At 38.7% G+C, this 14,375-nt stretch overlaps 1 protein-coding gene across 1 annotated transcript in view; it reads left to right on the top strand.

Moving 5' to 3' along the window:
- csmd3b (CUB and Sushi multiple domains 3b) overlaps positions 1–14,375 on the top strand; it is a 466,880-nt gene that overhangs the window by 380,896 nt on the left and 71,609 nt on the right. Inside the window, exons 46-49 of the mRNA XM_082185594.1 lie at positions 2,216–2,296; positions 7,032–7,145; positions 10,372–10,560; positions 10,906–11,052. Of these exons, the coding sequence (XP_082041720.1) occupies positions 2,216–2,296; positions 7,032–7,145; positions 10,372–10,560; positions 10,906–11,052 (531 nt within the window). The remainder of the gene's footprint in view (positions 1–2,215; positions 2,297–7,031; positions 7,146–10,371; positions 10,561–10,905; positions 11,053–14,375) is intronic.

Genomic DNA, 14,375 nt, shown 5'->3' on the forward strand with positions numbered 1-14,375 from the left:
TAAATGGGACACCGAGCCTGAAAGACAACTTTATTTCCACCAACTGCTTTGATATGAATTAGTAAGAAATTACCATCCATTAAACTGAAATATTCATCTAGTATTTAGTATGTTATCTAATCATAATAGGGCTCTGTCGGGTCTGCCAATCTGCTCTCTGATGTCGCATCCTCCAGTGTTTTAAAGCCAATCTAGCCAAAGCAGCTTAGACAGGAATCTATGGAATATGATTATGAGCTCGAAATGGGCTCTCAAATGCAGAGATCATGCCCTCCAAATTCACTCAGGTTTATTAGTGGGGCTTTACTCAATATTCAGTCCAGACACCAAGGGCATCAAAGAAGCATCTCTGAGTTAGAGAAGCGCCAAGCAGCCCATTTTAAAGACTTGATTCTAAAGTCTCGTTCTAATGGCTCTCAGAAGTACACACACACACACATGTGCTATCCGCATCCGCCTTCCCTGGTCCCTGAGTCATCAAAGAAAAACACTGGACAAAAAAAAAAGCCAGGAGTTTTGTAATTACTCATTTTGTTTGTGTGTGTGTGTTTAAATCACAACCCACTGTTTTTCCTTCTTTTTCACACCCACTTGAAAAGCCTCTTCTATAGAAGAACAGTGACTTGAGCCACATGGCTCCTGATCAGGGCTGCCCCTTTTGTTCCCGTTCCACTTTGGCCACTTACCCCAAAACACAACAGGAAACCCGTTAGGAGGCAAGCTGAGATGAGCCACATGCTAAGTGGGCTTCAATAGTTAATTAGTGTGTTTCCAACCTCAGCTTGGCAGGAGAAGACAAAGCCAGCGTCTTCCGCCTCCTCAAAGCCAAGAGCTCCTGATATCCATCTTAATCAATCTGAAGTCTTGACAGTTATGGCTTTGTGTCGAACTTTGAGGTCCTGTTGTGTTCGCGGTTTTCATTAATACCAGAGTAATTAACTCGGTGCAAAGCTACTCCGTAATTATCATCAACCCTCACGGCTATCTATGCATTGCACAGGAATGGGCCGCAGCGCTGTTGCATTCACACAACAAATGCATTACTCATGCAATCCGTGTCTGGATAAATGTGGTTAATTCCTTCTCCTCTTAAGTGATTTGCTCATTATGCGAGTCATTTTGTTCTTGGCGATTTCAACGACTGTGACACGCTCACTTTGCTTGGGCGTGGATCCGCTGTCAGAGATGCCAGCGATTGATAAGGCTCTGTGTTAGCGTCGCGGAGCGACCCGTAGCGCAGTGATAGTCACCCTTCCATGCGCCTCAGTGTCACCCTACTTAATCACATCATTATTTGTCACGGCAGGCTCCTCTGTCATTAGTACTGACTGGATGCCAACGCAACTGTGCCGAACGTCACACTGCGCCAGGGGCGTTTTTTTCAGAGGAAAATTTGAATGAGAAAATAATGGGCTGTACCAAAATAAACCTGGAAGTATTATGAAATATGACATTGAATAGTGTGTACGTCAATATTAGTCTGTTAAAAAACGATGCCAGTGGGTAAAGTTTTTGAGAGGTTCAGCGTCTACTTTGCTTTCCTTCAGTATGGTGGGAATATTGGCTAAACAAAGTAAGAAAAGTCTCATGAAGTTACATGTCGCTGTGATTGGCTCATTGCTCTGCAGACATCCCACCTTGCAAAAACTCATTCCCCCCATATATTATATGCTATATATCGCTCGCTCGATTTCCGGGATATGCATATAAAGGTGGGACTCTGTCATGTGATAATGCCCACCTATCAGGTTCACAACTGGTCTGCAAAGTCCTCCACGCACATATTTACAGACATAAGGTGCAAATGTTGTCTAATGTCAATGATGTAGCGATGTATGAAGCACACTTCACACAGAAATCACTTTGTTAGTTAACGCAGCTTGAGCAGCTTGAACCCGTTGCCAAATCTGAAAAATTCCCAATCGCATGGACTCTTTTTGAATGAATGGATTTTGCAGACTAAAATTAGCAGAACAATGGTCAAATATCACACATATAAAAGCATAAGTATGTGAATTGAAACTATTCTGAGATGGGCTATAGGGTGGGGAAGAACTTTTAGAGATAAATTAGTACAGATGAGTCCATGGATTAATAATATATAAATGCTAAATAAAAAATGTTGTTCCTCTTTAAAGATTTTTTATTGCAGTTTTGAATCTCTAAAAACCTAACAAATCTTTGTAACCACATCTTTCCTCCTCTTGTTTTGCAGCCTACCAGTTACGAGTCTGCCAGCCTCCCCCAGAGGTTTCAAACGCAGATATCCTGATGGAGGATAATGAGTTAGAGATAGGTATGAACACACAACACTGCTTTCGTTAATAAAACTGGGTCTGATTCTGAAGGGTTGGTTTGAGGTCCAGCATACCAGATTTATTTAACCCTTTAGGCGCCAGAGGTTTTTTCCTAAAACGTTCGATTTTGACATCTTAATTTCAAAAGGCTATATCTTAAAAGTGATAAAAGATAGAGACTTTCTGTAAATTAGAGAAATATTAAGGATGACCCAAAGTTTATGTAGGGATTACATTTTCCCATCTAATTTGCTTATTATGACGTCATATGGTGGCGGCCATCTTGGATTATAGAATTTTTATGAAAAATCACGTTTAAATGATAAAATGCAGCACTTCTTTCCCCCCAAATGTCCCTCACCTTCTGTATGCTATATTGCACAATACTGAATGCTCAGGTAAATAGTAAGTAGTAAACAAACTGTGTAAATCATTACTAATAAATGGTAGAAACAAACCGAATGCATGTAGCGGTTTTTGTTGATGTTTTTTGGGTTTTTTTTTTTTTAGCTGACAAAGACGCACACATCACAAGGACATGAACACACAAAAAAGAACACATTGTTCACTACTAAATGGTCAGGGAAATAGATAGTAAATCAACAGTGTAAATCATTACTATTAAATGGCAGACAAAAAAAAAAAAAGAAAGAATTTATGTAGCAGGCCTTTTGCTGTAGAGATAATGACTCCCTATCCATCCAGGTGACATTTCTAGAAGTGTTTCATGGTGTGGTACCTCTCATTGCAAGGCACAACACAAAGGAGAAAGAGTGATAGAAAATCTAGGGGCGAATTGGCATTGGAGAGTTCTCTTTCCCCCAGATATCCCACTGGCTGATCAAAGTGTGTGATCCAACTTTGGTACTCATCCTCATTGGCCAAGTACTCAAAGCCGGCATTCCCATCAGCTTGCGATAAACTATACATAATAGCCCCTCTGCCCCGTGTCACACAGCCTCTGCTCCTGCTACGAGCAGCGCGGGCGCGGCCAGATCTGCCTCGCGCGCGCGCCGAGTGTGCACAGCTCGGACTACTGTCATTGTCATTGCGACTCTGCACCCTGCCTCCACGTTGCCCACTAACGGTCCTATGTATACTTCGACCTCGTCTAACATACCCAGTGGCATTAGACAAAGTCTCCACCACAATACTGTGGCCGCCGCGATCGCGGGAAGTTACATGGATCGCGGGAAGTTACACGGTAAAAATCTCCCCCCTCGTTCCCCACAACACTAACACACCTGCTAACTTCGCGATGAACACTCCGACCCCGGGAAACATTGTTCCCACCACTGACATCGGGAAAAGGACCATCTAAAGTTACATTGGGCAAAGGATTCACCGTTTGTGCTTGGTGTAGGGCTACACTTTCACTTTCAGAATCACCGTCATCTTCTGAAGGCAGATATTCCCCTTCAGAATCAGGGTCCGCGAATAAAACACCCAACACTTCATTGAGGGTAAGCTTTATTGATGTCATTATATAATAATAATAATAATAATAATAATCTAATGCAAATACTCGCTGACGTTGACAATATTGCTCTGATAAAATGGTTCACTCTTGCACTAGCTCCGCTTTTGTTCGCACTGATTCAATGCGTTCTAGCTCGTAGATTTTGTATAGAAGCATGACATTTTTTTGAGTCGGGATGAAGTATAACATGTCTGCCATCTAGTGGAGGGGAGGTCGAACGAAATTTGACACCCTATTTGACAAAATCGGCCGTTTTATTCAGTGCCGCATCTTGTCGAGTAAACTCGACCGTGGCGCCTAGAGGGTTAAAAGAGAATTTTTTCAATTAAAAAATACATTCTCCTATCCTGTTTTTGTATTGCTCCTGAAGAGTATAAGGGCCAGATTTACAGATTTACGAAGATGAGAAAGTTCTGCACGTGATCTACTGACGACACGCAAATTAAAAACACAGATGCAGCCGGATCATTTCTATAATGACCAACTCAATCTACCAGGAGCAGCGCAAATCAGCGTCTGGTTTAAGACTTGCTTTGTTTGGATGGTAAATTAGGGCACAAACAGCATTAAATGTACTGTTTGTGTAAGCACAAACCTTAGTAAATTACCTTGCGTGATTCATTTAAATACTCTCCTCCCACAAATTTGGCACCTTAAAGGGAAACTCACACAAATGCATATGCAATAAGTTCAGCTGCAAAAATAACTTTGCCTTTTCAGTGCTAATTTTTCACTATGTGTTTTTAGTAAATGCTGAAAGTAGTTTTTTAACATCAAAAGAGGGTTTGCACTGGCCCTAAATACTTGATACTTTAAAGGGTAACTCTCACCAAAATTGAACCTAGGCTCTTTTTGTTAATCTACCCGAGTCAAACTTTCGTTTAAAAGCATAATTAGAATGGAAACGCCACTTTTAAGTTTGACCGTATTTTCGTTTTAGGTCAAAATGCCTTCTATGATAGCATCAAAATCACTATTTTTAAAACACTAAGAAGGCTCGACACAACATGAAACTTTGCTGGAAGTATCACCAGGGGCTCTGGTCACCAATATCTTTCTTTTTAGTCAATTTTGTGTACACAAACAATGTAGTCAATGCTGGAGTTCATGTGTAGAGCCCCTGGTGATACTTCCTGCAAAGTTTCATGTTGTGTCGAGCCTTCTTAGTGTTTTAAAAATAGTGATTTTGATGCTATCATAGACAGGGTTGGGGAGTAACGGAATACATGTAACGGCGTTATGTAATCAGGATACAAAAATCCAGTAACTGTAATCCGTTACAGTTACGTCAAAAAACGTAGTAATCAGATTATAGTTACATTTTGAAAAAAGGGGGAATACTTTCAGGATTACAATGGTTTCATTTAAAACTAAATAAATAAGTATTTTGGCATAATAACACTATATTAAGCGCTGCTTGATTATACAGTAGTTCCTGGTTCTGTTGCCAGTAATGACTCACGTGTGCCATGCGCTGGTGCATGCGCAAATAACAGCTTTCTACAATCTCCTCAGACGCAGATTGAATCACTGCTGCTAGTAGAAACGATGCTGCCTGCGGGTAAAATCGCTTTTAATTAATGGAAATTCCGCTGCTATTTTGTAGAAATTAGGAGAGTAGCTTTTTTAGTACCCAAAATGTCCTTTCTTAATCTTTTCTCGCGTAACGGGATGTTCGCTGTCTAGGTAACGTAGGGGAACTCCCACTGCCAACGCCCCAAGTTCATTCAGGCAAATTAAGAAAGATCACGGCTTTAGTCAACATGTAGGCCTATTTTAAAATAAACTAAAATGTAGATTGTGTAAAAATTGTAAATGTTGTATTTTTATTTTTTAGTTAAAAATTTGTAAAAAATAAAACAAAATAATCTGTAATACCATACATTAGCCACTAGATGTCTGTATAGCCCTTTAAATAAATATATATTCAGGCATGTGTGTATATTTTGCAAATATTGTACACTGGACCAATTTTTTTATAAATAATTATTAATTTTTTTATAATATTTCTTCTTGCTTGACTTTATTTATATACGTGACCTTGAAGTAATCCAAAAGTAATCAGTTACATTACTTTCATATTATAGTACTTGGATTACGTTACTGAATACTTTTTTTTATGAAGTAATTTGTAACTGTAACGGAATACATTTTTAAAGTAACCCTCCCAAGCCTGATCATAGAAGAGCCCCATTCACTCCCATTCACAAGGCAATTTGACCCAAAACGAAAATACGGTCAATCTTAAAAGTGCCGTTTCCTTTCTAATTATGCTTTTACACAAAGGTTTGATTCGGGTAGATTAACAAAAAGAGCCTAGGTTCAATTTTGGCGAGAGTTACCCTTTAAATACCATTTCTCTGACTGTTTGATTGTCTTTAATACCTGGAGAAAGCTATCAGTCATCATTCCCATAAGGGTTTATTCCCCCCAAAAAATTTTTCCAAACATGTGTGACTTTCTTTCCTCAGCAGAGCACCCAAATAATCCATTTGAAAAATGTCTCAGTGTTTTATCTCCATACTATAGTTTTGGATTTCCCCGTTGGCTTTCTTTGTACAGAAAATAAAAACGCTTGTGTTGCTCAGAAGAAAGTCAAAGGGGTTTGGAATGACATGAGGGAAAATGATGACAGAATTTTCATTTTGCAGGGAACTTTTCAATTAAGAAATGGATAGGGCACTAATACAACATCTACTATAATGCAATTTATGCTCCTTGCAAGTATGTGTTGTGCTTTGCATACGTACATCCACCTGTTACAGAAGTCTCAACTCATTCCAGAAGTCAACTCTCATATGCACTCAGTGCCAAAGTGACTACAGAAATAGTACCCATTCATAGCACAATCATGTTTGCATGAAAAATCAAGCCTGCTTTTGATGGGTGCCACAGAAATTAGGCCAATACTGTAAAGGAGATTCACCTTGCCCTGTTGCCTAGACACTGGCAGAGCACAGGAACGCTTCTCCGCATAGGATGCGTCATAGCTGAGATGTTTTCCAGGTGCTTACGCATGATTATTTTTAGTTAGGCGATGGTGGAAGGGTTGTCATGCAAAGCCAATACATGCAATTCATTAGACAGGGCTGCAAACGCTGCTGTTTTTACAGCTCAATTATCAACCTCTTCAAGTTTAGCGCTAAACTATATACATCACAGCCGAATATCGGCCATCTTTCTCCATTAAAGCTACGGAGGTTCGCTGTCCCAACTAATTAAACAGATGCTTGATCATTTTCTCTGTATATCAGGTGATATTATCCGCTATCGCTGTCACCCCGGATTCAGCCTGGTGGGGAGTGAGATTTTGACGTGCAGGCTTGGAGAACGGCTTCAGATGGATGGAAACCCTCCCTCCTGCCAAGGTGGGCATACTCTTCTAGAATAAAGTCACAGATGTTAAATTACTGGATACCTTAAAACACTCAACACCACCACACAGAACCACCAGCTTCCGTTTACCAGGATTATGTGCCTAATGCACTAATGCATCGTCTCCTACAGTGTTCGAGCTATACCGTGTCCTTTGGGGGAGCCCACTTGTTTTGCTTTGTTTTCCACAAATACTCTGTAAATAGGCTGCCTAAGACATCGAGAGTCACGCAGTCCTATAACAACCCAGCCACAACACATAACTGGGAATATCATGCCTTACCTTTTGCTATTGTACACATAATAATCCACGATGATCACATTACACAAAACTGAAATTGCACTTCAGAATAACACATTGTCAAAATTTCACAAATCCCGTTTTCAGGGAAGCGCATGTCTCATTAACTCCCCCGTAGTTCGCACCCTGGTCTCTTAGACACCGTAACGCAGCACTGAACCAGGGTTAAAGGTTTCAGTGTGTTAAAGCATGTTGCCATGGAAACATCCAACCTCCGTCCACGAGTAAATGGCAGGATACTGGGAACGATAGACTATAAGATCGAATCACTCAAACGAGCATCATACATGTAATGGAGGGTAAAATGTGATCATAGGTGGTATTGCTGATAGGCCATGAAGAGCTCAGTCATTCCCTGTCACTGCTTCTTCCCTCACGTTCTCTGCCGATGAGTGATGCGACTCTTGGAGTTTAGTGGCTCAAACAGCTGCCGCCATTAATCTTTCATGGCTCCATCCTTCTCCCTGCATCCCCACGAGAGAGCACTCACTTTGTTAGAATGTGTCCTGTGCTTAGATTCAGGAAAGTGCCTGGAAACGGTAGTTCAATCATTTGTCATGCACATTAAAGCAGTTTCGGAGGGGAATAAACAAAGTGAGCCACGGAGCAGAAGAGCTCATGAAGTGTTTTGCAGAGTATGTAACATTTCAGGCTGACTTGATGAAAAATTGTCTTTTGCAAGATGACAGACGATGACCACCCACAGTTTTTGAAGAAATATGGGTAGCACTTTATTTTACCGTCAAATCATGCATCTACATACTATGTGCTTATTATAGCAATTAAATAATTGAGTAATTACTAGGTACTAACCCTAAACCTAAACCCATGTAGTTACCTTATATTACCAGTACTTTCTTGGGTAAGTATCCTGTATGTACATAATAAAGTGTAAAATAAAGTGTAACCAAAATATGGTACTGTGTTAAATCTAAGGAACTGTTGAGATTAATATATACCAGACCTGAATTCATTTGGTGAATATTGTATTCGCTTAACTAGTATAAATTGAATTCACTAATATGGTTCATTGTTTTACTATTTCATTCTTGTAGTTTAGCTTAGTGTAGTCGAGTTTTGTTGAGTTTCATTAGGTTACTGTAGCTCGCGGTCAAGTTTAGTTTTGTTTAGGTTTGTCTTCACAGTTTTTTCTTAGATTAATTCAGTTTGGTTTATTCGAGTTAGGTTAGTTCATCTTGTCTAGGATTGTTAAGTCAAATGTAGTCTTGTTATCTAGTTTAGTCTGGTTTTATTTAGTTTAGTTTAGTTTGGTTAGGCTATTAGTCTAGTTTAGGTTTGATGAGTCAAGTGTTCTCTTATCTAGTTTCTCTGAGCTGATTTCAGTCAGTTTAGTTTTTTTCTTGGATGGTTGGGTCAAATGTAGTCTTGTCTTGTGTTATCTAGGTTAGTCTGGTTTTATTTAGTTTAGTTCAGTTTGGTTAGGCTATTAGTCTAGTTTAGGTTTGATTTGTCAAGTGTTCTCTTATCTAGTTTAGTTTAGTTTCTCTGAGCTGATTTCAGTCAGTCTAGTTTTATTTAGTTTAGTCCAGTTTGGTTAGGCTATTAGTCTAGTTTAGGTTTGATGAGTCAAGTGTTCTCTTACCTAGTTTAGTTTAGTTTCTCTGAGCTGATCTCAGTCAGTTTAGTTTTTTCTTGGATGGTTGGGTCAAATGTAGTCTTGTTATCTAGGTTAGTCTGGTTTTATTTAGTTTAGTTCAGTTTGGTTTAGGCTATTAGTCTAGTTTAGGTTTGATTTGTCAAGTGTTCTCTTATCTAGTTTAGTTTAGTTTCTCTGAGCTGATCTCAGTCAGTTTAGTTTTTTTCTTGGATGGTTGGGTCAAATGTAGTCTTGTTATCTAGGTTAGTCTGGTTTAATTTAGTTTAGTTCGGTTTGGTTAGGCTATTAGTCTAGTTTAGGTTTGATTTGTCAAGTGTTCTCTTATCTAGTTTCGTTTAGTTTCTCTGAGCTGATTTCAGTTAGTTTAGTTTATTCTTGGATGGTTGGGTCAAATGTAGTCTTGTCTTGTGTTATCTAGGTTAGTCTGGTTTTATTTAGTTTAGTCCAGTTTGGTTAGGCTATTAGTCTAGTTTAGGTTTGATGAGTCAAGTGTTCTCTTATCTAGTTTAGTTTAGTTACTCTGAGCTGATTTCAGTCAGTTTAGTTTTTTCTTGGATTGTTGGGTCAAATGTAGTCTTGTCATGTGTTATCTAGGTTAGTCTGGTTTTATTTAGTTTAGTCCAGTTTGGTTAGATTAATAGTCTAGTTTAGGTTTGAACTCAACTCAACAAACCTAAACTAGACCTGACTAAATCAACCTAACCAAACTGGACTAAACTAAATAAAACTAGACTAAACTACATAATACAAGACTACATTTGACTCAACAATCCTAGACAAGACAAAAACTAAACTAACCGAAATCAGCTCAAAGAAACTAAACGAAACTAGATAAGACAACACTTGACATTTCTTATCTAGTTTAGTTTAGTTTCTCTGAGCTGATTTCAGTTTTGTCGAGTTAGGTTAGTTTTAGTTTACTCGAGTTTGGTCAGTCTCATCTAGTGTAGGTTTTTTTGAGTCGAATGTAGTTTGGTTTAGTTTAGTCTTGTCAGGTCTAGGTTTGTTGAGTGAAATGTAGTCTTTTCTTGGGTTATCTAGTTTAATGTAGTTTTATTTAATTTACTGGTTAATTTAGTAGGTTTGTCGAGTCTAGTGTTGTCTTATCTATTCTAGTTCAGTTTCTCTGAGCTGCTCAATGTCTTTGTCTACTTGGGTTTTGGTTAGTTTCAGTTTAGAATAGAATAGAACTGAACTAAGCTAAATGTCATAGGAAACATGATTAGTACCATATAAAACATGCTCATCTTATTGATACATACTAAATGAAAACCTAATAAAATGTTTTTTTCCCCCACAGTGCAATGTCCCGCTCATGATGTTCGATTCGACTCATCTGGGGTGATTTTGAGCCCTGGTTACCCAGACAGTTACCCCAACCTACAGATGTGTTCGTGGAGCATCAACGTGGAGAAGGGCTACAACATCACCATGTATTTTGAGTTTTTCCAGACTGAGAAGGAATACGACATTCTGGAAGTCTTTGATGGTAGACTTCTTTCTTATATAAACTAGCCTGTTAGTGTTGCATTGGCTTTTGTAGCATGTCATGTTTTTTTTGTTTTTTTTATAAATACAACATATGAAAGGTGAAATTTGAACTTGCATTAGTCTAATAAGTGTGTATATGCCTTTCACAGAGTAGTCTGCCTTTGTGGCCAAGGCTGTTATTATCTACACTTTGTCCGCTTTGCCTATTTTCAAGATATTTTCCAAACGTATTTTCAAATATTGGTCCACCAAGCTACTTTTATGAGTTTCATCTGTTTTGACAGGTATAATTGGATATAACAGTCCTCCTGCAAATTGTCTTTCTCTTCTGTTTCTTTTGAAGGACCCACAATTCATAGTCAGACCCTGGCCACATTGAGCGGTGACCTGCCGACCCCCTTCAACGTCACCACCACGGGCCACCAGCTTCTCCTGCGCTGGTCAGCTGACCACGGCACCAATAAGAAGGGGTTTCGCATCCGCTATGTCGGTGAGTATCAAAGTATGTATCCATTTAAATCTCTTTATTGCTTGCACGTTTTCCGTCTCTGGTCTTGAATTTGAATGAGCATGTGTACTTTGGGTAGTTGACATGAAGTACTTTAAGGTAGATGTCCTGCAGTGTGACTTACTATACTCTTAATTGAAAATAATGAATCATTTCCACTATTTTTATAATTAAATTACCTTACTTTAAAGACACCATTTATGTAATAACACTGTTTAATGTAATATTTAGCAAAACACAAAACAATTATCTTTTTACCCATTATCCCTAACTAAATTCATTACGTTTTTAGTACACTACCGTTCAAAAGTTTGTGGTCACTAAATTAACTTTTATTCAGCAAGGATGCATTAAATTGATTTAAAGTGACAATAAAGACATTTATAATGTTACAAAAGATTTATGTTTCATATTGATGCTGTTCTTTCTGTTAACTTTTTATTTATTAAAGGATTCAGAAAAAAAAATGTATCAAGGTTTCCACAAAAATATTTATCAGCAAAATGATTTACAACGTTGATAATAATCAGAAATGTTTCTTGTGCAGCAAATCATCATATTAGAGTTATTTCTGAAGGATCATGTGACACTGAAGACTGGAGTGATGATGCAGAAAATTCAGCTTTGCATCACAGGAATAAATTACATTTTTAATATATAATGAAATAGAAAACCACTATTTCAATTTGTAAAAATATTTCACAATATTACTGTTTTTACTGTATTTTTGGTCAAATAAATGCAGCCTTGGTGAGCAGAAGAGACTCTTTCAAAAACATAAAAAAATCTTACCGACCCCAAACTTTTGAACGTTATTTATTGTATATAATTTTGATATTTATTGCTTTGAGTATTTATCAGCCATAACATGAAATAATTCATGTTCATAACAATAAAACATTTAAAGAAATAAATCACAATCTGTTATTATTTACTCACCCTTTTTTTTACTTATATATATTTCATTATCGTTATAAACCTAAAATCTGCATATTGATGGGGAAAAAGGTTATTGGATGTTATGCGTCAACTACCCATGAGTCAGAATCTTATGTGTGTGAATGCATGTGCACGTATATGTGTGTGTGCGTGTGTGTTCGTGTGTGTGTGTGTGTGTGTTCATGGATGGACGTGTCGTGTACAGTGTTAACATTTCTGTGTCGAAGTAACTTTGTTTGTCTGGTACTTTGATGGGTTTATTTTGTTGTTGTTTTCTGCCCAGGAGAGCGGTACACACTACCTTACTTCAGCTCATATATGTTTGACAAATGTCCTTTGCCATTTAGGTTCTGCACTTTACAGTCTCTTGGAAAAAAATCATACTGACAGAACAAGAAAGGGCACAGACCCATTGGCCCAATAGTGCAGTGTGGTTAAGTGAATACAACACTCGCCGTTGTGGATGTCAACCAAAGACCTGGGGACTCCAAATACACATATTCTTACAACACCTCACCTTTCAGTTCCTCAAGCTTGAGTGTGTGTGTTCAAATGTAATGGAACGGACTGGAATGGGACAGGCAAAGCTACAGTGTGAGGGCTTTCTGTGGTCACTTAAAGCAGGTTTCCCTTGTGTCTCTGTGGTTTTTCCACGAAAAGACGTTTTGCAGACATGAGCAATGCACCGTTCTCGTGGAAAAGAACAACTCTTATGTCTGTGTAGTTACAAAGTTGTGTAAATCCTAATTCAGCATGATTTGAGAATGATCCAAAAAGCATCTTGTGCTTCAAAGGAAGCAAGAACATCTGACCATCTCTTACTTTTAGTAAAAGATACTTTTAGTTACTTTTAGCTAGGGCTGTAGTACTCGAGTCCGGACTCAAGACCATTTTCTATGGTCTCAGACTTGTCTCGGACTCACTGGTATTCGGACTCGTACTTGTCTCGGCTTTTGGTCTCGACCGAGTCCAGGTTATTATATTCCCAGTAAGCACACAAACGGCTCTTTAAAAAATAAATGTTTTAACTCGCTGAAAGTCCACCGCTAGTGCAACGTGAATATTCACATTTTGAATTGTCCATAACAACCTGAAAACTTCCCTGCTTGCCTTGCACATCTAATTAATGGGCGGCCTCCTCCAATAGTACTGACAGCTGAGCTCATAGCTTTCAGGTTTGCTTAGTGGCAAACTTTTTTCATTTGATTGGTTCAACCGCCACCCGCCCGAATTTAATTAAAATATTATTTTTCGTCACGTCATCCGCCCGATCCGCGGTTTATCCGTGTGTGTGTGTGTGTGTGTGTGTGTGTGTGTGTGAGTTGGCTCGGCCCTCCCTCATGCAGTTTAATTGGTTGACATCGCGTGTATGATTGACAGGAACAGAATGTGAGGCTGATCAGACAGTCGAAACAAATCTGTGTACGCCTTTAGGCCTATATAATCATTTTTTTGTCGTTCTTTGAATTAGTCAATTATTTTAAATAAAATTAAAATCATTCATTATTTCATAATGATTTAATTTCTATGGGCTATATTTGTAAAAATAGAGTCGGCTCTTTGACACTGTTTTTGCTTTTAGATCAACAAATAATAGCCCAATAATGATTGTCTTGATAATGTCATGCATTAGACTTTTTTAGTCTTGACTCGGACTCGAACCTCTTTGGACTCTGTCTTGACTCGGACTCGAACCTCTTTGGACTTGGTCTTGTCTTGGACTCGAACCTCTTTGGACTTGGTCTTGACTTGGACTCGAACCTTTTTGGACTCGGTCTTGTCTTGGACTCGAACCTCTTTGGACTTGGTCTTGTCTTGGACTCGAACCTCTTTGGACTTGGTCTTGACTCGGTCTCGAACCTCTTTGGACTTGGTCTTGTCTTGGACTCGAACCTCTTTGGACTTGGTCTTGACTCGGACTCAAACCTTTTTGGACTCGGTCTTGACTCGGACTCGAACCTCTTTGGACTTGGTCTTGTCTTGGACTCGAACCTCTTTGGACTTGGTCTTGACTCGGACTCTAACCTTTTTGGACTCGGTCTTGTCTTGGACTCGAACCTCTTTGGACTTGGTCCTGACTTGGACTCGACTAGTCCTGCTCTTGGACTTGTCTTGGACTCGACAAAGGTGGTCTTGACTACAGCCCTACTTTTAGCTGTATATAAATTGTAATGTTAAATGTTGCAGATGAAAAATCCATATTAAAGGATGCTTTTGTACATGTTCAGCTTTCTTTAGTGTGTAATGTTGCCGATTGAGCAAAAAAAAAGAAAAAAAAAATTTGCAAAGTTCCAGCCGGAGTTATTCTGTATATCAGTGTCAGTGTTTCTGAACTCCCTGAAACGCCTCCATTGTAGTCTTGAGTT

This window comes from Leuciscus leuciscus (assembly GCF_965113295.1).
Source record: "Leuciscus leuciscus genome assembly, chromosome: 12".
In the NCBI taxonomy this organism is placed as follows: Eukaryota; Metazoa; Chordata; class Actinopteri; order Cypriniformes; family Leuciscidae; genus Leuciscus; species Leuciscus leuciscus.